The sequence below is a fragment of the Podarcis tiliguerta genome (genome assembly GCF_965153285.1).
Source record: "Podarcis tiliguerta genome assembly, chromosome: 12".
NCBI lineage: Eukaryota > Metazoa > Chordata > Lepidosauria > Squamata > Lacertidae > Podarcis > Podarcis tiliguerta.
In genome coordinates, this window is record NC_139545.1 from 40786039 (window position 1) to 40813436 (window position 27398).

Below are 27398 nucleotides of genomic sequence, written 5' to 3' on the forward strand. Positions count from 1 at the left end.
TTGGAGAGGTTGGGTGGCCATCCGCTTTAGTTGAAATTCCTGCATTGCAGGGGGTTGGACTAGATTACCCTCAGAGTCCCAACTCCACATTTCTAGCATTCTATGAAACACTTGACATGAACAATGCTCGAAAAAGGCAGGCCATCTAAATGCTGCAGAAGGAACAAAGATGAGAGTAATTGGTTCTTCTGACTACATTACTTTGAGCTCAGGGTTGTTGTTGTTTAAGTCTGCAGGAAATGCTCTTAGCGTTTATGGAGCTTAATCAAATAAACTCCAAAAACATTTTATGATTTTATATATATATATATATATATATATATATATATAATGCAGCCTGCTGTGAATATTTGTATAGTGCTAAAACATAAGAAATATTTTTCAGGACTAGTTATTTGTACAAAATGACTCAGAGATGTTGCCAACATTATTAGCAGGGCTAATGCATGCTTTAACATGCTGATTAACTGACTAGAGCTCAAGTTGATTAAATTGATGGGAGTCCATTTTAATCAACGAGGGAACATTTTAATCAGAGATGCTGCAAATTAAAGATGCAGCTTTTTCATTTCTAAAAAGTACCTTGTGGTGGGATCACAGTGGCTGTTTCTTTGTATAGGGATGCCCATTTCCCATGAGAATGTAAGAAGCTATCTTCTACCAAGTCAGACCATTGGGTCCATCTAGAAGAAGAAGAAGAGTTTGGATTTGATATCCCGCCTTTCACTCCCTTTAAGGAGTCTCAAAGCAGCTAACATTCTCCTTTCCCTTCCTCCCCCACAACAAACACTCTGTGAGGTGAGTGGGGCTGAGAGACTGTGACTGGCCCAAGGTCACCCAGCAGCTGCATGTGGAGGAGCGGAGACGCGAACCCGGTTACCCAGATTACGTGACTACCGCTCTTAACCACTACACCACATCTAGCGCCATGTTGTCTACACTGGCTGGCAGCAGCTCTCCAGAGATTCAGTCAAGGGTCTGTCCCAGTCCTACCTGGAGATGCTGGGATTTAACTTAAGGCTTTCTGCATGAACAGCAGATGCACAACCAAGAATCCTCCCAAGTCTTGAGAATCAGTTCACAATGGGAAATCAGGCCACTGCCTGATGCAATATCTATTCCCCCACAAAAAACTGCATTTCTCTTTCAGTCTAGGTAACTCATTGCAAGGGCCACCAATCAATCCAGACCACCTGCCCCAGCCAACCACTGGCTTTCCCCCCCCTGCCTGCCTGTCTTCCACTATTTTTAAAGAAAAGACTGATTGATGATTGATTGATTTGATTGCATGTGGGTGGCGCTGTGAGTTAAACTGCAGAGCCTAGGGCTTGCCGATCAGAGGGTTGGCGGTTCGAATCCCTGCAACCGGGTGAGCTCCCGTTGCTCGGTCCCTGCTCCTGCCAACCTAGCAGTTCAAAAGCACGTCAAAGTGCAAGTAGATAAATAGGTACCGCTCCAGCGGGAAGGTAAACGGCATTTCCGTGCGCTGCTCCAGTTCGCCAGAAGCGGCTTAGTCATGCTGGCCACATGACCCGGAAGCTGTACGCCGGCTCCCTGGGCAAATAAAGCGAGATGAGCGCCGCAAACCCAGAGTTGGTCACGACTGGACCTAATGGCCAGGGATCCCTTTACATTTACCTTTATATACCCTTTTCTCTAAGGAGCTCTAAGTGGTTCTTCCCCCTCCTCCTTTAACCTGCACAACCCTATGAGGTGGGTTAGGCTGAGAGGCACTCTAACCACTATACCATACAGCAGTCAAGAATGAAAACTCTGTGTGTGCATGGGCATAATTACACTGATGTCATTCACATTCATTCCAGAGGGCAAGTGATAGGTATGAGCTAAGCACAAAGGAAACCAGCCTGTGTGCATGTCCTCCAATAAAACAAGTTCTGCTTAGACAATTCAATTTTCATACACTAAGCACAACCCACCGAGCACAATGAAAATCCCTTTCATTTCACTGGGGCATCCAGGGGCACATATCTGTGCCTAATATGCTCTAAAAGGAAAACACAGAGGAGAAAAGTGTGCATCATAATGCATGTCTATTCATACAATGGAAACCTAGATGTAATTACAGTGTCAATGGCAAGCCACATAAGGGTACCAGTGATGCAAACAATTTGATGCACTTAAGAACCAGTTTTCCTAAGAAGCCAGAGGAGCATAAGCCAAGGAATTTACACTATCCTGCCTTTGTAGAATGAAAGCAGGAAGCAAAGTCCATGGCTGAAATGAAGTGGTAAAATAGAGACATATTCTAAAGGCATTCTCTACTCTTCAGTTAGAGCTAAGAAAGGCTTGCATGAAAGAGTTTCAACAACAAATGGTTTCCATTTCTCTGTATCAGTTCCATTCATAGATCACAGAATCATAGAATTGTGGAGTTGGAAGGGATCCGAGGGTCATCTAGCCCAACCCCCTGCAATGCAAGAATCTCAACATATGGTTCCCCATCCAACTGAAACCATACCGGACCCTGCTTAGCTTTGCAAATGTCCCAGCATTTTTTATGCAGCACCACTAGGAGGGGGCAAGTTATCTGTAAGACACCAGGCGAAGCTTTCTGGTAAACTGAACCAACACTGCAGCTTTACACACACACCCCAGTCAAGTCCTTTATGCTGGCCAGGTATTCCTGTGAAATAACAAACTTGTGGTGCTCCTTGGTGCTGTCGGCTGCCGCCGGGTCCCCCCGCACCGCACAGCTGTCCTGTCCCCTGCTGTTTTGTTCTGCGTTACTCCCAGAACTTGATCAACATCTCTCCTCACTAGATGTACTTTGCCAGCTTTTGTCTTCCTCACTAGCTCATCGTTCCTTCTCTTCCCCCCTCTCTCCCCACTTTCCAGCCTAACTGCCCTGTCACTTTCCCAATCATCTGATCGCCCTGGCAACAGTTGTCAAGACTGCCAAAAACTGTCTCACCCCTAACTAGTTTCAATTTTACTTATTTCCCCCCACCCCATGCTCCCCAGGCAAGTAGCCTTATGAAAAATATTAAAACCAAAACAGAAACATTAAAAAACCATCTCATGACAAAACCACATCAATCTGCTGCAAGCACTGAATTGTGAGACAGCCAGATTTGCAAATGGCATCTAGTTATTCTGGATTGTATCATCAGGCTGAGAAAGGATCTCTCCAAACTAGGTTATGAGGCTCTGGACAACCACAGTTATAATTAACTTACGAACTGTAATGCCACAGAATGTTACAATGGCCATTAGATATATGGAAGGCAAATTCAGGGAAGGTCAGTTGATCAATAACTATTAATCACAACAGTTAAAAATGGAATCTACGGATTCAGTGGTATTATAAATTTGATTACTAGATCTTGGGTTGAATCAATGGGGATGGTTTCCCAGAGGGGTCTGGCTGGCTGCTGTTAGAGGCAAAAATGGCAGCATCAATTGATCTTTGGTTAAAAGTCCAAACTCCATCCAAATTCCCAGATAATAAATTATATATTTCATTGTTGTAGCATTATATTACCCGAATTGAACAAGAAATAGTAGCTGGAAGGTGAGAATACTCTAACTTTAAATGCTTTTTTTTTTGCATTCATTTGGCTTGAACATTAAAGGAACTGGGATGTTCCTTTACGATTGGTATCTTCTAGTTATAGGCCAGGATCCAAAGAACTGTGCAATCCATTGTATGTGACAAAGGAACATTCACAGCACAATTTCATGTATGTTTACCCAGAAATGTCTCATTGGGTTTAACTGGACTTACTCTTAAGTGCATGTGCAAAATATTACGTTCTATTAATCTCAATCAACAGCTGGAAATCTGCTGTTCTAAATCAGAAAGCTTAAATATTCCATGGGGCTAAAGCAAGCCCCTTATGTCACCACAACAATTTTTAGGATCCTGCCTGTACCATATGCAGTGGTTTTCAATTACTGCAATTAATCTATTTGGGAATAGGAAAAAAAGATTCAACCATTCATCAAGGCTAGGTGCTGGACCAGGTAAAATACAAAATGATCATGAAATGGAAGGAGTATTATTCATATCACACAACTTGGGTTCAACACCCTCAGAAGAGAGGCAAGAGAAATCATTTGCATTATCATGATAGGCATATAAGCAAAAAAATAAATAAATTCTCCAAAGTTACCTTGAAATTCTTTTTTTCCATTCTTGCCTCATTATACATGCCGGCATAGGGAAAACAGACTACAGTTTATCTGCCTCAGAGTTTTGCAGATGTGCCATTTATCTTCTTTAATATGCCTAACAGCAACAGACTTCTGGAGTCTGTCTGTATTCAAAAGTATCTTCTCTCAAGCACTGATTAGCTTGGCAGAACATATAGCAGGTGACCAGATGACTTAAGGGCATGAAGGCAGATTTACTGGCAACCATGTCCGCTTTGCACTTACGACAAGTAACATTCTGGCAGTTAGCAAAAAGTAGTTGGATGGGATTCAGGCACCAACTGTTGCCTGATTGGCTAAGAAGCACAAAAAGGATTTATTTGAATAGCACATTATGGCAAGCCCAATTTACTTCAGTCTGGAAAAAAAGAAACACCCCTGAATTGGGAAAGAACTAGACTGCCATGGAAGCTGCAGACACAGCACTTGACTTGAGGTCAAAAATATTCACCCAAGATTATGTATTCTACTTCTGCACCACAATGATTTATTACTTATGCCAATACTGGAGAATTCTTGCTGTCTTTGAACAGTATTATGACAAGTCATTGTCTGATGCAATGCAACAAGTGCAGCAAAGGCCTTCCACTGCAATATTTTTAAGAAGCAAGTTTTGTGCTCCTATCTCTTGATCACGCCAAACTTCAAAAGTGTGGCTTAGAAAAGTCATGTCGGATGAATTCCTGGGTAGATTGGCACCTCGTGGGACACATTCCCATGACTCGTGTGGAAGCGGTCTGTACCCAAGATCCACGGTGCAGAGTGATTTTGGCTAGATGTGGATGGTGAGCCTCAAATGCAAGATTGGCAGAGAGGTTGGAGTAAGACTCTTGACCGACACAATAAGAAATCACACAATGCAAGAAGTCTTGCATTGTGCCAGAAGCAGCTTCAGTACAAGGCTGCTGGGCAGGATGAAGAGGATAAAGCATATCCCCCAACTGCCCACCTACAATAAAATACCTAGAGAAATGGCCACTTTTCTCTAACAGAACAGCATGGCTGTAATAACCTTTCCCCTTGTACACCTCTCCATGATGCTTCTAAACTTGCACCAGTGTCCTGGTGTGCTATTTAGATATGCAGGCAAATCTCTGCAGTTGACCTTAAGATCATAAGCGGGCGGCCTGCTGGATCAGACCAAAGGCCCACCTAGCCCAGCATCCTGTCCCCTGCAGTGGAAAACCAGGAAGACCGCAAGCAAGACACGAGTGCAACAAATCTCCTGCTGTCCCATCCCCTCAGAGACTGGTATTCAGAGGCAAGCTGCCTATGGTCCAGGAGGTGGCATACCCAGCTTGAGTAGTACCAACTGATAGCCTTTACCCTCCATGAATTTGTCCAATCTGATTTTAAAGCCATCTAGTGGCAGCCATTCCTGGTGAAAGCAAATTATGGAATTTGCTTATGAGAGTTTATGTGAGGTATTTGCTTTGTTATGTTTGTCCTAAATCTCCCACTGTTCAGATTCATTGGGTGACTCTACATATTAGAATTATGAGAGGGAGAAATAGTTTTCTCTACCCACTTTTATTTACCTCCGTCATCTCCCCTGGTCTTATTTTTCTACACTAAAAAAAGCCCTTAAAATTGCAACCTTTCCTCCTAGTGGGAGTTGCTTTTGCTCCTAATCATTTTGGTTGCCCTTTTTCTGCATTTTCCCCAGCTCTGCTGTTTTTTTGTTTGGGTTTGGTTTTGGAGACACAGTAACCAGAATCATACATAGCATGGTCACACCATGAATTTGTAGAAAGCCGTCAAACTCTCCTTAAATTTTAATGCTTAAGGTATAAGGTTTCCCATGCATGTGTGGGTATCTAGCTTCCTGGAGAAGAGCCGTAGCTCAGTGGTCGAGCATCTGCTTGCATGGAGACAGTCCCAAATTAAATGTTTGGCATCTCTAATTAAGGCTGGGCTTGTCTCCTATATGGAAGTATAGAGAGCTGTTGCCAGCCAGTGTGGACAACAGTGAGGTAGATGGATCAATGGTCTGACTCAATATAAAGCAGATTCCAATGCTCCTAATTGTGACCTCTCTACACACACACACACACACACACACACACACACCTACTGCCTGCAGGGGAAGAAATCATAACAGAATAAATCAGCTGTAAAATGGTATTAAAATGAGAAGAGACAGCCTTTGCTACTCTTCTCAAGTGATCACATTCCATTTGCTTCAAAAGGATGGAATTTTAGCCTCGTGCCATTTTTCAGAGCAGGCATTTTCACACTCCAGGAATGGTGAAGGGAAGTCAGCATGCAAGCCTTGTACATTTAACCGCATCACGTGAGACGTGATCAGTACGAGTCTGTGCTATAGAAGAGTTTTAGAAGAAGAACAGCCCTGCTGGATCAGGCCAGTGGCTCATCTAGTCCAGCATCCTTTTCTCACGGTGGCCAAGCAGATGCCTATGGGAAGCCTGAGAGCAGATGATATGCAGTTCTCTAAACGTAGGCTGTTTTCCTTCCAAAGTAACTACAGATGTAGGTGGAATTTTGAAGGAAGTACAATAAATGATATTACTAAGCTTTCATAAGCTGGGTCTGCATCTGAGGCATTGGACTAAGTTAGGGGCAATATAGGCCAGTCTCCCAAATTCCTGCTCATCCCCATCGTGACACTACCTGCCAAAAAGCCAAGTGAATGGAAGATAAAATCTGTATCTAATGAGATGTGACAGGCAGCTTTGGTGGAGCTAACCAGCAGAGGCCTGGATTTCAAGACGTAAATTAAGTGGAGCGCTCGTTGCCAGCGAGGCTGTTAAATTTGCCATAAGAAAGTACAGCTCTTCAGCAAGAGGAGGAGGAGACTGTGCAGGCAAGAGAGGGTGGTGGAACTCTTCCAGAGTCAGATTATTTACGGCGGGAGGAGAAAGAACCATTTTCCATGCGGGAAAACTGATGTAAACAGCAACGCTGTAAAAGAATTAATGGAGAGACAGAGTTGGAGAGAAAGAAAAGGCAAATACTGGTGATCGTTGCAACATTTAAAAACTGCTGCAGTTAGAGAAAAGCAGGATCCAAATTTTTTAATAATAACAATATGACAAATCCTTATCCTGTGCCTATGGAGAGATCTCCATAGACTCCTACTCTTCACTGGGCATGCTGCTACTGTGCCAGGACAATGGGGTGTGCCCATTCGGATCAGCTTAAGGTGTTTTGCCTATCCAGGCGCAGCCTACTCCCTGGAGACAAGTGCAATTCAGTTCCAGCGTGTCAGTAAAACCCAATGCCATTTTGTTTCATTTAATGAAGTTGTATAGCGCTTGGAAAAACCTGGAAGTGCTGGTGGCAGATGGAGGAGGGTCCCTCAGAGGTCCTCCTCCTATATGGTCTCACCACTTCCATCACCACTGAGGCTTTGCTCATTTTCTCACTCTCTCTCCCCCTTTGGCTTCAAACACAGCTCTCTCAAGGGAGATGGGAAGTTGCTAGGCCTTCTCCTGGCTCCTACCACTGCTTGTTTGCTCAGAAAGGCCAGGTGAACAGACAGTGTCAAGAAGGGGGAAAGGGGCTGGAGGGCTCCAGGAACGCAGACCCTGGTTGGGATCTTGGCAAGGGCCCAGCCATGCTGACCCCTGCCAACCGCCCCGAAATCTGCATGTATAGAGCCTGTATACTTCTTAACACTGCTATTTTTATAGGAAAAGAGGTGCCAGAATTCACCCTCTTAGAATGACAATGGCGCCCACATGAAAGGTACCGGAACCCACCTGTGAGGTGCCAGAACTAAGTTCCAGTGAGTTCTGGCTGAAAAAAAGCCCTGCTTCTTGATAATGCTGGACACCAGACTGGAGAAAAACAGGAGAATAGTATAGGGATGTGAATAGATGCTAGGAGATGATATATTTATTAGATATTATCCTTCCTTAGGTTTGTAAGTTCAGCAGAGTGCATCCCCTTGCAGCTTAAAAGGAAGTTTAGATAGGCTAGTTTTAGCCTTTTCATTTAAGTAATCCAGGATGCTTTAAGGCAGAGTGGATTCTCCTGGTATTTCCCCCTTTTCTCCCCCTTAAAAGCTTACTCCCTGGAGACAAGTGCAACTGAGTTCCAGGGTGTCAGTGAAACCCAATGCCATTTTGTTTCATTTAATGAAAGGAAGTTATATAGAACTTGGAAAAACCTGGAAGTGCTTGTAACACAGACTTGTACAAGGTAAAAATAACATTTACTCACTCGGAATACTTGTTGAAGAGTAACAGATACAGCAGCTTTGTTCAGGCTGGCTTAAAATGCTAATTCAGTTACAAAGATATGCTTTAGTCTGGTTTGGAACGGTGTCTGAGCATTGCAGCTGAGACAGAGCAAATGTTCTCACATTGCTGCCGTGACGAAAAAGAGGATATGCCCAGGCAGGTAGGTAGGTAGGTAGGTAGGAGTGGGTGGGTGGGTGGGTGGGTGCAGTGGCGTAGCGTGGGTTGTCAGCTCCCGGGGCAAGGCAAGTAATTTGCGCCCCCCCTGGTGCACTGTCCCTCCCCCAGATAGTCCCTCGCTCTCTCTCCGCACTGCACCGCACCGCACGCCTGGCACCCCCCCCCCCCTCCACAGTGGGCGGCGACCCGGCGGCTCGGATCGGATTCACACAGCCAGCACTGCAGTGAGAGAGAGTGAGTGAGCCAGGTAGGGGCAGAGAGCTGCGAGTGTGAGCGCGCCTCCCCCCAGATGTTGCGCCCGGTGCGGCCGGCCCCCCCTGCACCCCCCCACGCTACGCCACTGGGTGGGCGGGTGTACGCCCTCCCTCAGTCAGGGCGTAGTGGGAGTGTCTCTCATAGAGTCCTCTCTAGCAAACTTACAGAAAAGCTCTATGAGCTTCAGCGCCTTTCATGTGCCTATCTGGCAAAACATGAATGGTTGGTTTGACTGCCCTTTTAATATCCACCAGGAGGACTGTTGCTGATTCCCAGAGACAACTGGCACACCATTCTATCTTATCTTAAATCCTTAGGGGTCATGTTGTAAAATATACTTCTAAATCTGTGTGCCCCAAATCTATCCTAACTCCAACCCTTCAGAGCAGGAGAAGGGGGAAGTTCAGTTGAACAAGTTTAAATTCTTGGGCTGATGGAGCAAGTTAGCTGGATACTACTTTAAGTGTCCTTGTTGTATCTAGTTGTTGTGGTATAATCAGGTCATTGGTCCCATTTCAATCCAGTACTGGACACTAATATTCAGAATAATCCTGCTTGTGTAAAAAGAAAGGATACGCAATGCAAATTAAATTTAAATGCAATGTATATATGAACATAATGGTGTGCATAAATGAACACTTCTGACCACCTACCTTCCAAAAAGTGATGAAAAAGATACAGCATGCTATCTTTACCATTACATTATATGCAGATTGATACAATTTAAAATGACCATTTAAAACAGCCTCGGTAAAAAGGGCAGATCAGATGGTTAGCACTGCAATAGAGACACAGCAGTGCTGATTTTGCTCAAGCTGATATAGTTAGGTAAAATATATATCCAAAATTAGTTTTTGAAAAAAAATAAATCAAGCCCAAGGCCAAGAGAAACACTTCCATAAAATATTAACTTTCCAGGGGGAAATGAAAAAATAAATCTGCTGTGTTGGCAATCAATATATTGCAGCACTATGCCAGAAAAGCAGTAAATTAGAAGAAATCAAAAGAAAAATTAAACTAAGTACTTGTTTGGCCTGACTTTCACAAGAAGAAATGAAACCCAAGAAAAACAGAATGTTAGCGATCTCTTTCCAGTTTTAACAACCCTGAACAAACTTAATCATCGAGGCAGTGAGACTCATTTTTCAGCAGAGATACGATTTATACTTTGATTTTGTCCTTTCTTTGATATATCACTGCAATGTAATAATAAATATGGAAGATAAAGAAAACAGATACATTAGAGGCCATCTTGCTCTCTTTTCTAAAGCAAGTGGGATGAGGAGAAGCATGATGGAGTAGCTCTGCAACAATGAAAGATATGGACAGACTCAACACTAAAACGTATCTGGCTAAAATATTAAACCAGGCTAATTCTAACCAATTCACTCACTAGGCTGAACGGTGATTCACAGTGCAATCCTAGGTGTGTCTATTCAGAAGCCAAGTCCCATTGTGTTCAATAGGTATGGGACTGCATCCTCAATTTTGGATCTATAATATAAACTCTCAACATTAATACTACATATTATTATTCTTTCCCATAAAGCAGCATTAACATACATCATGAAATGGAAGCTGAACGACAAGGTCTCTGCTCCAGAAAGCTTACTATCTAAATATGGAGAGCAGGAGGACAAAAGAAAATTAGGAAGGAATTGGGAAAGGCTAACAAAAGAACTAAGAGGCTGGAGGCACAGCAGTAGAGTCAATTTTATGTTGAACATTAATGTTTTAGAAGCTGGAGTAGATAATTGATCAACCCCAGCTGAGCTTGACGAATGTTAGTGCTGAATTATATTGATGTTCCCCAAATCCCATGACACCCAGTAGCCAATGTGATTCTGCATTTAATATTCACAACTAGATAACTGATATTCTAGCGCTGATGAAATAAATTAAAAAATTGTCCAGTAGCACCTTAGAGACCAACTAAGTTTGTTCTGGGTATAACCTTTTTTGTGCATGCACACTTCTTCAGATACTTCTCCTATTTGAGAATCAAAACCCATACAGTAAAGATTCGTACCAAGAGGATGCAGGTGGTGCTGTGGTCTAAACCACAGAGCCTAGGGCTTGCCGATCAGAAGGTCGGCGGTTCGAATCCCCGCGACGGGGTGAGCTTCCGTTGCTTGGTCCCTGCTCTTGCTAACCTAGCAGTTTGAAAGCACGTCAAAGTGCAAGTAGATAAATAGGTCCCGCTCCGGCGGGAAGGTAAATGGCATTTCCGTGTGCTGCTCTGGTTCGCCAGAAGCGGCTTAGTCATGCATAGTCATGCTGGCCACATGACCCAGAAGCTGTCTGCGGACAAACACAAAGTGAGAATCTTTACATTTTCCCTCAATCCTCTCTAAAACTTTTCAAAATAGGATTCCTACTTTACATCTTTAAAGCCATTTCCATCCTGCAGTTTATTTTCTTTCATTTGAGCACTTGACATAAGTCATTTTCAAAAGTGACACGTCTGGAGATTTATGAGAAAGAGATAAATAATAATTTATCAAAATGCTGTTTGAAACAATGCTTATCCAAGCTGAGATCTCTTCAAATTCGGATCATTTTCTTTTCTGAAGCACATACATCCAGGATGCTAGAACTTGGTTACCATTCATGGCAAATTACATCATTTAGACCTGGGACCAAGTCACATTGAACTTTTAGTTTTACTTTCAGTTTAATAAATTCTACCCTATTTTTCCTAAACCCAAAAGTAGCTGACAATCATCAGTAAATAGAATATAGTACCATCATAACCCTACTTTTCATCATAATGCATGTAGGCTAAGATAAAATTGGAATATACCGGCTCAAGAAAGCAGAACAAAATAATAAAAGCATCCCAAAAAAAAGCTTTCTTGGAGTGTCTGGATCCTCATGTTTAGGCAGAACTCTTTAGGTGTATATCCAACAGAGGTGGAGCCATCACTGAGAAGACCCTGTTACACCTGTCCACACCAGCGATTTAAATTTCTTTTGAAGAAGAAATTATAAGCAGGGGGTTGATGTTCCTCTTGGTCTTTAAAAAATGGATAGACTGCATTCTGATAACACCAAGAACACTTAAGTATTTGCTCCCCCCCCCCCCTTTCATGAAGTGAACTGTAAAACAATATGGGTTCAAACTGCGCTGCTCTGTACAGGGAGGTGTTTCTTGCTGTTTTCACAATAGGTTGTCCTTTGTAAGGTAAATGCCCTTTCTGAATGAATATGATTGCATTAACTTGAACTCTATTAAGAGAGCGGATAATACACAATATAAAATTGTAATTAATGCCCTATTTCCTCTGGGCTGCTGCAGAAAATTATTCTGACCAGGTCTCGGGTGGGGAGGGAAGCATTATTAAGGCAGGGATACAAAAAGCAGGAACAGAAATAAAAAGGTCAAGTGGAGACATCTCATGAATCAGTCATGGAGTATGCATCTTGCTTTGCTTACAAATTATAGGCAAAAATATCTTCACAGATAATGATGATTCAAGTCAAGTATCCCCAGTTCAACACGAAGGGTTGCATCCAGCTGTTAGACTCAGAATAGACAGAATGAAATTAATGGACCTAAGTCAGGGCACAGCCACACTACACATTTAAATGAGAGCTGCCATACATCCGGATTTTCCCAGGCATTACCAGGATTTCAAAGGTGGAATTGACGTCCAGCGGGAATTACCTAAATGTGGTGTTTTGTCCTGGATCTTAGCCAAGTCAATCAATACACATATTTTTGGAGTCCTGGTTTAAATTATGACAACCTTGGGAGCTGTGGGGGGGGGGGTCCCTATTGCCTTCACAAAACCACAATTCCCAGAGTTCCCTGTGATGAGGGGTTGATTGTTAAGCGATTCTGTGGGGGAAACAGGGCTCTTCTAACAACTTTCAGCACCCTTAACAATGACAGCTCCCAGAATTCTTTGGGGGAAGCCATGGATGTTTAAAGTGCTATCATAGTGCTTTAAATGGTGTGACTGTTGTCTTAGCCATGTCCATTGATTTAAATGGGTCTCTTCTGAGTATGACAAGCACAGGATGCAACCCTAGCATGCAGTGTAACCACATGGTTCTTTGATCTTCTGATCATACTCATGGAGGCTCCTTGTGTGATTTAGAATCTTGGAAAAATCAGGATTCTAGATCGCCCAGCTAACCTCCCCCAAGTAGAGGAGGTCTCAGAAGAATGCTACTCAGCTCATAAAGGACTGTAAGGGCTAATAATGGACTAAGGACAGGAAATGGGGCATACTGGAAGAGACAGGGATTGCCGCCGCCACCACCCTGCTCTCCTTCATGTGGTTGACTTATACGAAGAAAGTGAATGCCTGAATAGGCATCATATGGTGCAACAGATATAATGTTGGGCTCATTTATGATCCTGAGTTCAATCCCAGAGAACCTGGAGAACCATTTGCAGTCAGAGCAGAAAAGACAGGGCTAGATGGGCAAACAGGCATTCAGACGTCACTTTATTCCATCTTTCCAATGTCTCCTTTCCTCTTAATGTTCACATTTTATATCAACTTTCACACAGTGTAAAAGTCACTTTGAGAAATCTAGTGGAATCTAGTAGAAATTTAGCACTCATCTCTGTGTTAACTGTTTCCTGGGAAAAAATCAATTTGCAAGCCCATTAACTCTGAAAATTGCAGGAGTTTTACACTGTAATATTCCTGCAGTTTTCATGATCACGCACCTCCACTCATGTGATTAAATTTGCGGTGGTATCCCAGCATACATTTAAAATTTAGCACGGAATGGTGGTATATTGCTAAAAATGCCACAGCTCCATAACACAACAGGTCCTGCAGTATAAAAGAAATGTTAGAAATCAGGGCAGAAGCAATAGTGTTAAAATCAGTATAATTAATGCAATAAACCTGACGTCTGAATGCAGCCATAGTCCAACATGGTATAAAGCTTTCCTTTGTTTGTTTTCGTGAATAATCAAATAATCACGGCAACGCCAATCACACTTGTTAAACACTGTTATTCACAGGAATCCTTTCAATATCTTCTTAAACTATAGTTGACATTCCGCACCAAAACTGTCTTATAACTGTTTGTAGTTCCCTGTGCCAAGCCAAACACAATAGATCTGTTTCACTAAAAGAACTGTTAAATCTATATTGATTGTCATTCCTACTTGAGTTACGTAGCAGGGAATAAAATAAAATCTTTGTGACACCTTTTCCCCCTTTTTCTTTTTGGTATGCTCAACATACAGGAAGTCTTTGTCAAACTTTCCTGCTTTTATCATCACCCAGCTCATCACACAAGCCATCTGCATAAATAAAGATCTAAGCATCTGCTGTATGGCAAATGGTCTCAGGGGCAGATGTTTCTATCCTTGCACTCATGTCACTGAGCATGGATACATTATTTGAACAGATGCATGCAATATGAAAGTGTTGTGTCCCACAGTGAAATGCCTCCAACTGCTTCCTATCAACATACATAAATGCTATTTGCACCTGCATTTATGTTAATGATAGAAAGGCAGCAGGGGTTCCCACTGAGCGAGAGTTGATGCTATGAAATACATTCAGATGGTTAATTGAAGTTGAACGTCTGTCTCCAGAAGCCTGCATTGATACCAGTGCAAATATGGTTTTTAAAAAGGAATTTTTAGAAATGCATCCAATGAAAAATAAATTATTATATGTCACAGTATCCAGCAATCAACATTTCCAAAATGGTTCCAAGTTTCCCAGTGTTTTGTTGTTGTTTTTTAAAAAAGATAAAGTTTTGAAAACAAAATTTATGCCTCTGTGTCGTTTTTATCCTGCTTTTCTTCCAAGGAATTATGGAGACTGAACATGTTTTCCTGGTAGCCCTATTTACCTTCGTATACAATCCTGAAGCTGCAATAGTCACCTCAGTTACCTGGGTGTAAGCCTCATTCAATAAGACTTACTTCTGAGTAGACTTGGTTAAGATTGTGCTGGAGAGACAGTAACTGGCCTATGCTACCCAATGAAGTTCAAGGGCCAGTGGGCTTTTGTTTCACATTTATAGATTATCACTACATGGATACGCTGCTGGAAGTGATGGATTTCCTACAGGCCATTGTAGTGGCATTTGTGATGTTTCTATAACCATTGATCAAAAGTAATGCACAGGCTGTATAAAAAAAATTTTAATTGACTGCCTGGACATATACTGAACCAGGTTTGACAAATCATTAATGCCTACAGCCTACATATAAAGATTGCACAAAGAAAATGAATATGGATTACAGAAAAGGTATTAATGCAAGAAATTGTCACACAGAAACAAAATTAGAGATGATCAGCATGCCATGCCTTTGATCTTCCTGCTCCCCAACAACAAAACCAAGTGCTGAGTATTTAATGTTAAGCAGCAGCATTTTACTGACAATTCTAAGACATTTCGAAGACTCGCTCCAATTTTCTTTCAGTTAAGCCTTGCAACGTCTGTCCTCCAACATCCCAGCTGAAGAGTATATGGTTTTATATCTGAGATCGCTTTCAACAATCAATTTTAACCCATCTACGTAAATCCATGTTTTAGTATTGCATGATGGCATATTCCTCTCCATCCATCCTTCTGCCAATACAGGAATGTTAGTGACCCAGCTCACTTGTCAATGCATGGCTGAAAGAAAGACTAAACCCTATTGAAATCTGAGGGCAACTGGGGTGAGAATTTGGAATAGGGTGCTAGACACGAAAGCATTCCTACTTGGGTGATTGAGAGCAGAACTGAGAGAGGAACGGCCCATCTCAAACAGCTCCGCCCATGTCATACTTCCTTGTACCCCAAGGCCTACAGTACCTCCTACCCTGTTTCCTCACCAAGGGGGCCGTGGATTCCCCACCACTACATAAACTTCCTGATAAACTCATGACAAGCATGCTGCTACATTCAATGAAGGGTCAGAATTTGAGCAAACTCATAAATTTCATGAATTTAGCAAGGGCTGGAAATAACACCAACTAGCTTCCTCATGAGGCCAGCCTGGTGGTAGCTTGCTGGGAGTGGGTTCTTGAAGACGGCTTGGATCGTTTGATAATGGGAGCCATTAGCCAGGCAGAAGACAATGCAGGCATGGACAGGGAGGCTGCCAGCGTAACAGAGGGCATGATGTCACTGCAGGGGGAAAGGTGTCCTTTTGAACTGAGGTTTTGAGCAAAGGTTTTTAGGAAGGAGAAAAGAGGGGTGAGAACTCCGTGCATGCTGGCTGGGAGAGGCTGCACTGAGAGAACGGGGTGGGGGCAAGGGGTGGGCATGACTGGCTGCTGCTTTGGACCCAAAGTTGCTGAAGCTATGAGAAGAGCGAGAGACACTATTGGGGTATAATGTTTTGCATTCACTCCATCAAAACTCAGGTTGTAAATATGTGTAAAATAAACCATATGTCTTAAGGACACTAGCTTGAAGATCACCATGATGTGCTCCTTACTTGAGCTATTACAAGTGTCAACGACATCTGGACAGATCACCAAATAATACGTTCCAAGATGGCTCTCAAGATTATACCTCAACACGGGCTTCAAGGAAGGAAACCAAGGCGCAAAATGAACACTCAAGCCCTTCAAGATCCTATTAAGCAGGATTGCTTCCAAATGACTCTTAGGGAACCATCTGCTTTTGGAGTTCCCTGATAACATCAAGGAACACTGAACCAAGCTAAAAATATCTATTATTTCAGCCTGTGAACAAACCATTGGATACCAAACCAAGAAACACCAGGACTTGTTTGATGAGAACGAGAGTGAGATTGAACACATTATTGACAAAAAAAGGAAGGCCTTTCAGATCTGGCAAAGAGACAGAAACTGCACCACAAAAAACAACAACACCATACCAACGCTAAGACTGAGGTTCAAAGAAGAACCAGAGAACTAAGAACTAAAGAACACCTGGTGGCCAGACTGCAGCTCCCACTAACCCCAGTCAGTATAGTCAATGGGAGTTGGGAGTCCAGCCACATCGGGGGCGGGGCACAAGTACCTCACCACTACATTAAATAAAATCCTTGATAAATTCATGACAAGCACACATTCAGTTGACACAGAAGCTTAAAAGACTGAGCTTGGTGCTCAGCATACCAGCAGACAACACTGTGTGTTATTACTACTTGCATTATTTTTTAAAGGAAAGTTTACTAACAAAATATTACCAAGCTTACACCCTACTTTTCCTTCAGTGAGCTCAGAGTGTCTGATTGCCCTTCCAGGCGGCTTATAGGGCTTCAGTTTAGCAGTAAAACTTCAGCATGTGCCTTCTTTCCTCTAGGTTCAATGCAGCTATTCTCTCTCCAATTTTAATTATTCACAGTGTTTTTATATGGCTTGGATGGTGCTCTTTGTGTATTAATTTGGCAAATGGGTGAAGGCTGTAAATAAAGATGTGGCATACAGAAAAAATGCTGCACTTAGGATTGCTGGGTCCAGAGGTAATTAATTCTACAAAATGTTGCCTATGCCTGGGTTTTAATAGTTTGGACCCATTTTTTCTCTAAAGTGTATTTATTTTCCTGCACCTAAAACCTAGGGTGGCATTAGAGATGGCTAAGTCCTGTGCAAGATGAAACTTTCTTCTCATCAAAAGCAGCCACTGTCTGTAGGTAAAAGAAATAAGGGATTATTGTCCCCAGACTGTAAAGAGCAAGGATCTCATTAGTAAGACCACCAGAGAAGAACGTACAAAAAACAAGCTAACCCCCAACTACAGGAAGAATTGTTCATCACTGAGTTCGAGAGGAGATTCCAGGTGAGAAGGTGACCAAAGGTTGCAGGCCTGCTTATGGCCCTCTAACACAAGAGCTCATTTAGGAAGCTGTCCTATACCAATACATTTGAATGTCTTGTGGATAGAAATAATTAAATATATTTAATTCTCCCCTGGACAGAATTTGAATGAAAGTTGAAGCATATAACTCAACCATAGCAGACACATACACTTAACGGGGTTTTTCTTTAATCACAAAGGGGTTATTCTCATGAACAGACCTGCCCGACCCCATTTGTCAGAGTTTGTTCCCATGTGCCACCAAGATGTACAACAGTTCATCATTTTTAATGCAGCTGGCCTCCCAATTCAAATTTCACCCCAGCCATAAACTGCCATAATGGCTTAGGTAAGCTATTATCTCGTAACTTTTGACTGCCATCTGTTTTACCGGAACAGCATCCTACAAAGCTCGCCATAGGTGCTTTCAGACAGAGGCTCAATTTGCAAACAGGTTGGCTTGAATATCTCAAACAAGTTGTCGGCAACAGGTTTCGCCCAGAAAGGGCAAATCAGGATTAAATGGGGGGGGGCAGGGCGGCAGGGAGCAAGCTGGCATTTTGATGCTGGCATTGTATGGATGCTGCAATGCGTGAGGAACGCTGATCCCACAAGAAACACCTTTCTAAGAGAACTATTTCAGTGCTATTGCAGTATTACTAAGGCAACCTGTGTGTTGCACCTTATCCGGGTGGCGCTGTGGGTAAAACCTCAGCGCCTAGGACTTGCCGATTGTCAGGTCGGCGGTTCGAATCCCCACAGCGGGGTGCGCTCCCGTTGCTCGGTCCCAGCGCCTGCCAACCTAGCAGTTTGAAAGCACACCATAGTGCAAGTAGATAAATAGGGACCGCTTACTAGCGGGAAGGTAAACGGCGTTTCCGTGTGCTGCGCTGGCTCGCCAGATGCAGCTTGTCACGCTAGCCACGTGACGCAGAAGTGTCCTCGGACAGCACTGGCCCCCGGCCTCTTAAGTGAGATGGGCACACAACCCTAGAGTCGGACACGACTGGCCCGTACGAGCAGGGGTACCTTTACTTTTACCTAAGTGCTACATAAAACAGAAGCTACATCAAGTCTAATGGGAAAACCAACAGGCCTCACTTTTTATTTCCATAGTCAACCCCATAAGCAGTAACTTCAGTCCAAGCCTATTGCTCTGCCTTCCCCAATCAGGTGCCCTCTAGATAGTTTGGGCTACAGCTTCCAACCAACATGGCCAATGATCAGGGATGTTGGGAGTTACAGTCCAAAACATCTGGAGGCCACCTAGTTTTGAAAGGATGCTCCAGATGAACAGGAATATGGAAATACAAATCAGAGGCACTGATGGTAACTTTTTATACTGTTTTTGTAACCTATGCAGATCTGGAAATGAAAGCCGAGCTCCGTTCAATTCCACTAACAGTTTTGCAATCTTGGGAGCCCCTTACTTTGAATTCTAGAACTAGGAAGTGGTGAGGTTGTTGGTTTCCCCATCTCCTCCTAAAATGTGTTGTTAAGGGAAAGAAGCAGTACAGTGGTACCTCGGGTTATACGCTTCAATTTATAGACTCTGCTAACCCAGAAATAGTACCTTGGGTTAAGAACTTTGCTTCAGGATGAGAACAGAAATTGTGCTCCGGTGGCAGCAGGAGGCCCCATTAGCTAAAATGGTGCTTCAGGTTAAGAACAGTTTCAGGTTAAGAACAGACCTCCGGAACGACTTAAGTACTTAACCCGAGGTACCACTGTATATCACACTGTCTGTTCTTCCCACGCACACCTGTGGAATGAGGCCGGCGAAACATATGACATGATGAAATCACATTATGCATTTCCTTAATTACACATTAATTACATGTTACAGAGCAAGGAGGGGAGTTCAACAAAAGGCTGCAGTTTTTAGCAGCAATTCCCATGATTGCTATAATATCTACCGCTAATCTTAGATGGTTTGCCAGATATGTTGGCAAAAGTGAGGCCGTCAAGAATGTGCCTTTTGAACCATAGCCTCTTTTCTAAATGTGTTTAGCAAAAGTTCATCTTTAATGTGAAACTGAAAGCCATTTATCTAGGATTGAGCAAATTTTAAACCCACACGGAGGACCGGTCGAATATTTGATTCTTAAACCTGACGTGAAAAGACTAATTTCCTTACCATATTATTGTTTTTAAAGGGATTTCTTCTGGGATTGTAAAGCAAAGGACGGCACAGTTAAAGTATCTTACACAGGAAAGAGATTTTCTTTTCCTTAAAAGCAGGAGGTTCGCCCACATGATCACCTGGGACAAAGTTGGCCAGTGCAAACAGACTAGAAGGTTATAGGAGCCTGGGAATGTTTAACCTCAAGAAAATAATTACAGCTCAGCAAGATCAGAAGGAATTACACAGGAAATGTGAATAGTAACCCTTTAGTGTCCCCCAAAACATCCCTTAGCACTGAACCATTCTACCAAAGTACAGAGCTAACTAGCCAACTGGAGAGAGGGCTATATTTACATCCTAAATAAAATAAACAATGAATTATAAACACACAAATAATACGATGGACTTTTGTTTGCAGAACAGCACTTTTTCACATTACCCAGCACACTGTCTTGGGCTTTATAATTAAGAGTGCAAAATAAATGTGTCATTTCAAATCCTATGTAAAATGGCATTGAGGTCAGCTGCATTTCTGCAGCTTTTTTAAAAAAAATATCATCATCAAAATGTCTCTTAACAAAGTAGTGGTTTTATTGCTGGAGTTCATTTTCTTGTTTGTGCTTGGACGACTGGTCCTCAGGATTAAATTGCCCCCAAAAAGGGGAGGAAAGAAGTGGTATGAAAAGAAATGGAAAAATAAACTAACATCTTGATCCTATGCAGAGTTTGAGGTATGTATATGCCAACTAAAATCAATGGACTTAGACACACCTAACTCTGTAAAAGAATCAGTCATAAGGGTGTTCTGTGTGCCAGCAACAAACAGTTGAACCTCTTGCTCCTGTTCAGCTGGCAAGACCAGCTCACACATGAGGCAAGGTGAGATGACTGCTTCGGTCCTCAAGATCCACCAGGGCAGTAGATCCTGCCTCCAAGGAATGCATTGCCCACTGGTGCCACAGTGATGGCAGGAACAGCTGCAGCACGCTCTTTGGAGGGCTGATCTGCCACCTCCTCTGTAAAAAATGTCACCAGAAACAGGCAGGGTGTGCACATGCATGGGGAAGGCAGGTGGGATGGATGGGATCTGCCAAGAGAGAGCTGTTTCCCTCACTCTCAACAGTGCCTCCCCAGTTTACATGATTTCACGTATACATGTGGAGTCCAGGAATGTACTTCTTTATCATTAAGTAGACTTGCACAGAGCAGCCCTTCAGCTGGAAGACTCCTTAAAAGAAAGAACTGTCCTCTGTAAAGTAGGATACATGGCACCCTAGGCCAAACACAGATGACACAGGACATTTCTGAGTCAGCTTCCTGTCCAGGAGTCGAGGCATTGTTCTGTAAATATATTGTAAAATTAAGAAATCAAGGGCAGCTTCATTCGAGAACAAAAGGTTAAAGTAACCAACTTCTGGGTACGCCCTACCAGTGGCTACCAGCTTTGGATGGCAAGCATGCAGTGCAAAACCAGCACATACATTAATATCTTGATTTTAAAAATCAGCGCATGGGAAATTCACTTTCAAAAAAATCAAGTATAGTGGTACCTCGGGTTAAGTACTTAATTCATTCCGGAGGTCCGTTCTTAACCTGAGGTACAACTTTAGCAAATGGGGTCTCCTGCTGCCACCGCACGATTTCTGTTTTCATCCTGAAGCAAAGTTCTTAATCTGAGGTAGTATTTCGGGGTTAGTGGAGTCTGTAACCTGAAGTGTATGTAACCTGAGGTACCACTGTACTGTGAACTTAATAGAGGGTTATTGTTTTTACCCTGATATTTTTGAACTTTAATGGTGCTTTCATTCTTATTTATTTCAAAGAATCTCCCAAGATCCAGTAATACATTATAAAAAGCTTCAGCTCTGCAGACAACTACAAGGAAATCTGAATGCTTAGAGAGTGCAGGTGAATCAGGTTACAAAATTGTCAAGTGTCAACTCAGGGGTGGGAATGTTATATTGTTGATGCTCTTCATTACACCCATTACGCACTTCAGCTCCTGGAAATGATGGCAATCTAGCAAGCTGTTATGAGATTTTCTTTCTATTATACACTAAAGAAGAAAATGTCATAATATCCAATACAAGGCAATGTTGTAAGAGGGCTTTTGAAAATATATTTTTAAAAATACGTTAATGGTCCAAGAAAACCAAAAACAATACTATTGAAATGTTGTGGGATCACTAGTAAATACCAGTTTTTAAGCAATTCTTCCATCTATTCAAAATATTGAAGACAACTACCTCATGCCTGTATGCAAGCCTAACATGTTTGCAATTTAATCACACCAAATCTAACACTCGGGTATATGAAACACGGAAAAGAGCTGTGAAAAAGGAAGACAAATTATGGCCAGCAGCATCCTCATGGAAATACACATTTCCAGAAAATGAATTTGCAGATTTTTGACATACATTTCTGTATCATTTAAATCCAACTTTTGGATTCAATCAGATTGCTTTTCTTGTCCATTCAGTTTTCCTAGTCCAAATATATTGCTCATGTATCACGGTTTTCACAGGAAGCTGATATCCTAGTATGATCAGGTGCTATTCATGAGCATGTGACTGGAACAAGAGGGATAAACTGAGATCATGCACTGAAATGTGCTAGCTTCAACTATTTAATGCAGAAGATTGTGCATGGTGGAAAGACACTGAATCATATCATATTAAGTATTCCTGACAACACATGACATGAGCAACTATCCAGAAAGTTCTAGAATTATTTCATTCAAGACCGTTGTACTTAACTCTTGCTATTCCATGAGGGCCAGAAGATTTCCCTGATGCAAATACAAAGAAATGTATAAAAAGTATATATTTCTGCAAAAGTCTTCTACCACTAACCACTTATAATATTCATGTACTTTTGTAGTTATGAACTCAGCACGTGAAAATATTTTCCCCTATTGGTGAACTTCTGCTTTCTCCTATTTTATTTGAGTGGGGGACAAATAAGAAAAAGAAAAGAAGAAGAAAAAGAAGGATATTTCTTTCTTCAGTGCTACAGCATTGGAGGATCACAGATACGTTTTTCAGAGTGCATATATTAAAAAGATTACTATAAAACTGTTCCACTTCTTGGAATGGAAATTACTTAATGCTTTGCTAAAGCATAGAAAACAAGCCTCAACTATATCTCAGTTGCTACAAACCTTGAAATTTGTTATATACAGTATAAAACACTTATCCAGGGGTTATTTATAAGGATAAAGTTCAGAATTCGAAACAGTGTATGAGCACTAACTCTTTTCACATTGTTCAATAGTAACAAAAAGCCTAACAGTCTAAACCACTATTCATAAGAATGTTAGAAGTGGGGAAAAGCCACTGAGGTCTCTGCAACAATCATTCGTCAAATATCATAATACATTACAATGGTATCCACTCAGACTTAAATTTGTACTGCACATCACTGGAACTTTACAGTTTTATGGCACATTGTTAGTACCATCATAAGCATATATTCGAGCACCGCAAATCTTGGCACTGAATTGTAAACAACCTAACTATTCTATGGTATAACCCTTTATGCATTGTTTGTGGACTAATGCAACCTGCAGTACAGATTAAATTTTGGCTACCTAGTACCTAACCTTTTGAAGTTTTTTTGGAGGAAACACCCCTAAACTAATGGGAAGGACTGAGAAAAAGTTTGTAGCAAATCTTAATTTGGATATACAGTAGTTGTATGTTTTCAGCTGGAGTTGACCAAAACTGAGGATGTAGTACAGGCTTCCTCAACCTCGGCCCTCCAGATGTTTTTTCAGCCTACAACTCCCATGATCCCTAGCTAGCAGGACCAGTGGTCAGGGATGATGGGAATTGTAGTCTCAAAACATTTAGAGAGCCGAGGTTGAGGAAGCCTGAAGTAGCGAATCCCTGGGGAACTTCATGCAGGATTTGCAATTGTACTCCCTGCAATAGGAGTCATTACCTCCAATATGACTGCCTTAAAAGGTAAAGGCAAAGGATCCCTGACAGTTAAGTCCAGTCACAGACAACTCTGGGGTTGCGGCGCTCATCCCGCTTTATAGGCCAAGAGAGCCAGTGTTTGTCCACAGGCAGTTTTTCTGGGTCATGTGGCCAGCATGACTAAGCCATGTCTGGCACAATGGAACACTGAAACCGGAGCAGCACACGGAAACAGGACGCAGGTAGCACTGTGGTCTAAACCACTGAGCCTCTTGGGATTGCCGATCAGAAGGTCGGCAGTTGAGCTCCCATTGCTCGGTCCCAGCTCCTGCCAACCTAGCAGTTCGAAAGCACGCCAAAAAGTGCAAGTAGATAAATAGGTACTGCTCTAGTGGGAAGGTAAACGTCTGCCTTACTTATTTGTAAATAAAGCAAATGATGCTATATGTCTCCAACGGAAACTGAATTCTGGAGCACTGCACCTAAATAAGCTGGGATGTGTATAACAGTATTTTACAGAGCAGCTCCCACCTTTGTTTACATGATTTGATTTTTATTCTACTTATATTTGATTACTTTCAATATTTGCTGCAACAAGTTGCACTTATTGAATCATCATTTTGGAACAAGGTAAAACAAAAGATGAGTTCAGTGACAAATTTCATTTCACCATAAATGACCTGGTAACCAAAGCATCACCACTGCCCTCATAATTTTTCTGTATTCGGCAGAAATTTAGCTAATGGCCCTCTAAGACCAGAATAAATAGTACTGCCTCATTTCCTCAGCCCAATTTACAACAGACTGAGCTTTGCAAGGATAAATATGGCGGGAAAATAACCATTCTGCTTCCCGCTGGGCTCAAAGAAAGGAACCACTTACTTGAGTCAAATTATTTCGATTTGCCTATTTAGTTTGTGGCTTCAGTAGTCTAATAGTACTTCAAAAGAAGACAGGACTATCACATTGAAAGATAATGAAATTCACTGGACTCACAGTCACAGCCTATGTCAGTACCTAGCACATAACAATCATAATGCTACCATAGTACAACATCTCTCTTTTATTTTGCTTTCTCGCTGCCAGTCTTTAGACTCAGGCACATGGAACACCTCATTCTGACTTATGGTTGCCACACAGCTCTCGGTCATAAAGACAGATTAATTTTCTATGTATGTTTGTCAGCCATTCTAATTCCATGCACAAAATTATTATTTTTATAATTTACAGAAACACAGAAATCTGCCTTATACCATCTAACCAAGGATTATCTTCAGACTGACAGCAGCTCTCCAGGTTCTCAGAAAAAAGTGTTCCCCATCACCTGTGGCCCAAGAGCCTTTGAAGTGGAGATAACCAGGAATGAATCCCAGGCCTTTCACTTGCAAATCAGGGGCAACCAGGTCCCTCTCCAGAAAATAACTACAAGATCCACAGATGCATGCACTGCATTAGAGGTCCAAAAAGCAAGTATAGAAGATGGTAAATAATACATATATGTTTTCCTATCATATGGTTTCATATGGTAAAATAACCAAGGTATATCAAGCTGGTGAGATATTTAATCCAGTATCAAGAGACTTGGGGCACTTTCAGACTTTCACTATATTTAGGTGGGATTCAATCACATACCGGAAAATCCAGGTTGCGCAATCTAAGTGCAGTTGAAGGACTTGCACAACAACCCTCCTTTCTTCAAAATATCAGGTTTTGCGATAAGAAAAGTGATATAAAAATGTCCTGGAAAGTGTGGCATGCCACTTGCCCGAGGCAATGCCATCTAATCTCCCATGAACAGTTCACAAAGTATGCTCAATAAAAAGGTTGTCCGGAAGTGGTCTTGGACAGGAAGAGACTTCTGTAATCCAGTGCTACTGCCTCACTTCAAAATTTATTACTTAGCCTGTCGCCTGTTACATCTTTTTGAACACAGCATAGTAAATAACTGAAGAACTTCAAGATATTGAGAGGCCAACAAAGAAACGTTGCCATTGACTACACTCCAGAATGCAGCATTTCTAATTCCATAAAATTATGTCTGCAAATTTATAAACATTCACTTATGTGTGAGCCCCACTGAACCAGCAGGACTTAGTTCCAAGTAAACATGTATAAGACTGGCTGTCACAATACTACAAGACAAAAAGAAAATGGATCTGGGAAGTAAAATGAAAAATAAAGTACGGTAAATTTGAAGTTCCAAGTTCTTTCATACACAGTGAAATCACATAGAATTAGGAATAAACAAATTGGGTGACAAAGACATACTACTAAAGAAATGGATCTTACAAGTGCTTCTGAAATATGGTCACTATCATTGAAAAGCTACAAAATGTAGGGAAAGTAAATAAATGGTGGAATGCCACAAATAAATACATTAGGTATCAACAAAACATGCATTACAAAACAATAATGTTGGATATACTGTACAGTGGTACCTCGGGTTAAGAACTTAATTCGTTCTGGAGGTCCGTTCTTAACATGAAACTGTTCTTAACCTGAGGTACCACTTTAGCTAATGGGGCTGCTGCAGCCGCCACATGGATTTCTGTTCTCATCCTGAAGCAAAGTTCTTAGCCCAAGGTACTATTTCTGGGGTAGCGGAGTCTGTAATCTGAAGCATCTGTAACCCGAGGTACCACTGTATATGAATATGTCCAAGTCTTTTCGTAGGCCAATGGTTTAATATGCAGTATGGTAACACTTGACTTAGCATGGGTAAATATTGTGATTACGTAATATCCTCCCAGTATTACAAAAACTAAGGAAGGTAGGAGAAACTTTTCCTGATGTAGAATGTGTTCACTTTTTTGATTAATGACTTAAAAGAGCAAATACTAGATAAAATTTCAGAAAACTGGAGAGGACAGGGTTACCACTTTTTCCAAGTAGGGTTCCAATGTCTCTCACACCTACATGTCAGTCTGAAATTCTGTCACCCAGTGTTCACATCATAGCATCTCTATCCTGGGATAGTTGTGCCTGCTGTTGCCTGTTTTATGATTTGATTATGATTTTGTTGGAAACTATGAATGAAAGACAGTAGACAAATGTATTAAGCAAACAGCCATAAGGGGAGATGCTGTGGGGGTAGTCTCTTCAGAATACAGCATTCCCCTTCAATGAAAAACAATGAACGAATTCCTACACCCCACAAATAATCCAGAGATGCATTTTAAATAAAAGCACACGTTCTATTCATGTAAAAACACCAGGCAGGCCCCACAAATAACCCGTAGTTTGCCTACCCATGAACTAGGCAGTCAATTACGGGCTCAGACCTTAGAGGAGCGCAGTACTGACCTTTGAAGACCACAGTTTGTTGTATCCCTTGTTACATGGTACATCCTTTTTGAAGTCAATCTGAGAAGCAACCTGCTACAAACTAAGGAAGCTGATTTAAATTCAGCTGCAAGCCAATTGCAATTGACCAAAAATTACCTTGTGGGCTGCAGGTGTGATGATGTACCTAAGGCCTGCAAGTGGAACAGTATCCCTTGGGAGATGGTGGAGGCTTTTGAAGGCTTTTAAGCAGAGGTTGAATGGCCATCTGTCATGGATGCTTTAACTGAGATTCCTGCAATGCAGGGGGCTGGACTAAATGACCCTTGGGACCCCTTCGAACGCTACAATTCTATGAAGAATTTGGAAAAAGCATTGATGCACAATGGAAACAAAGGAATTGATGCTGAAGATCTGTGCTGTGAACTTAACAGCAATAGCCAAAAGGCTTCAGAAGTCTATGCCAGTGTCAGCCACAAAAGGTGAACTCAGTTTCCCAAAGTTCAAGCTTATAAA

At 41.9% G+C, this 27398-nt stretch overlaps 1 protein-coding gene across 4 annotated transcripts in view; it reads right to left on the reverse strand.

Moving 5' to 3' along the window:
- Positions 1 to 27009, reverse strand: part of LOC310661061 (uncharacterized protein) — a 94786-nt gene extending 67777 nt beyond the window's left edge. Inside the window, exon 1 of one of the 4 annotated variants that reach the window (XR_014503685.1) lies at positions 26904 to 26982. Coding sequence is in view for 2 of the 4 variants with exons in the window: in XM_083406822.1 (XP_083262948.1) it covers positions 26904 to 26947 (44 nt within the window). In the remaining 2 variants the exon portion in view is untranslated. Of the gene's footprint in view, positions 1 to 26903 lie in introns of all 4 variants that reach the window. The other 3 variants (XR_014503686.1, XM_083406822.1, XM_083406823.1) reach the window with 3 other exon arrangements.
- Between the last annotated feature and the right edge of the window lie 389 nt (positions 27010 to 27398).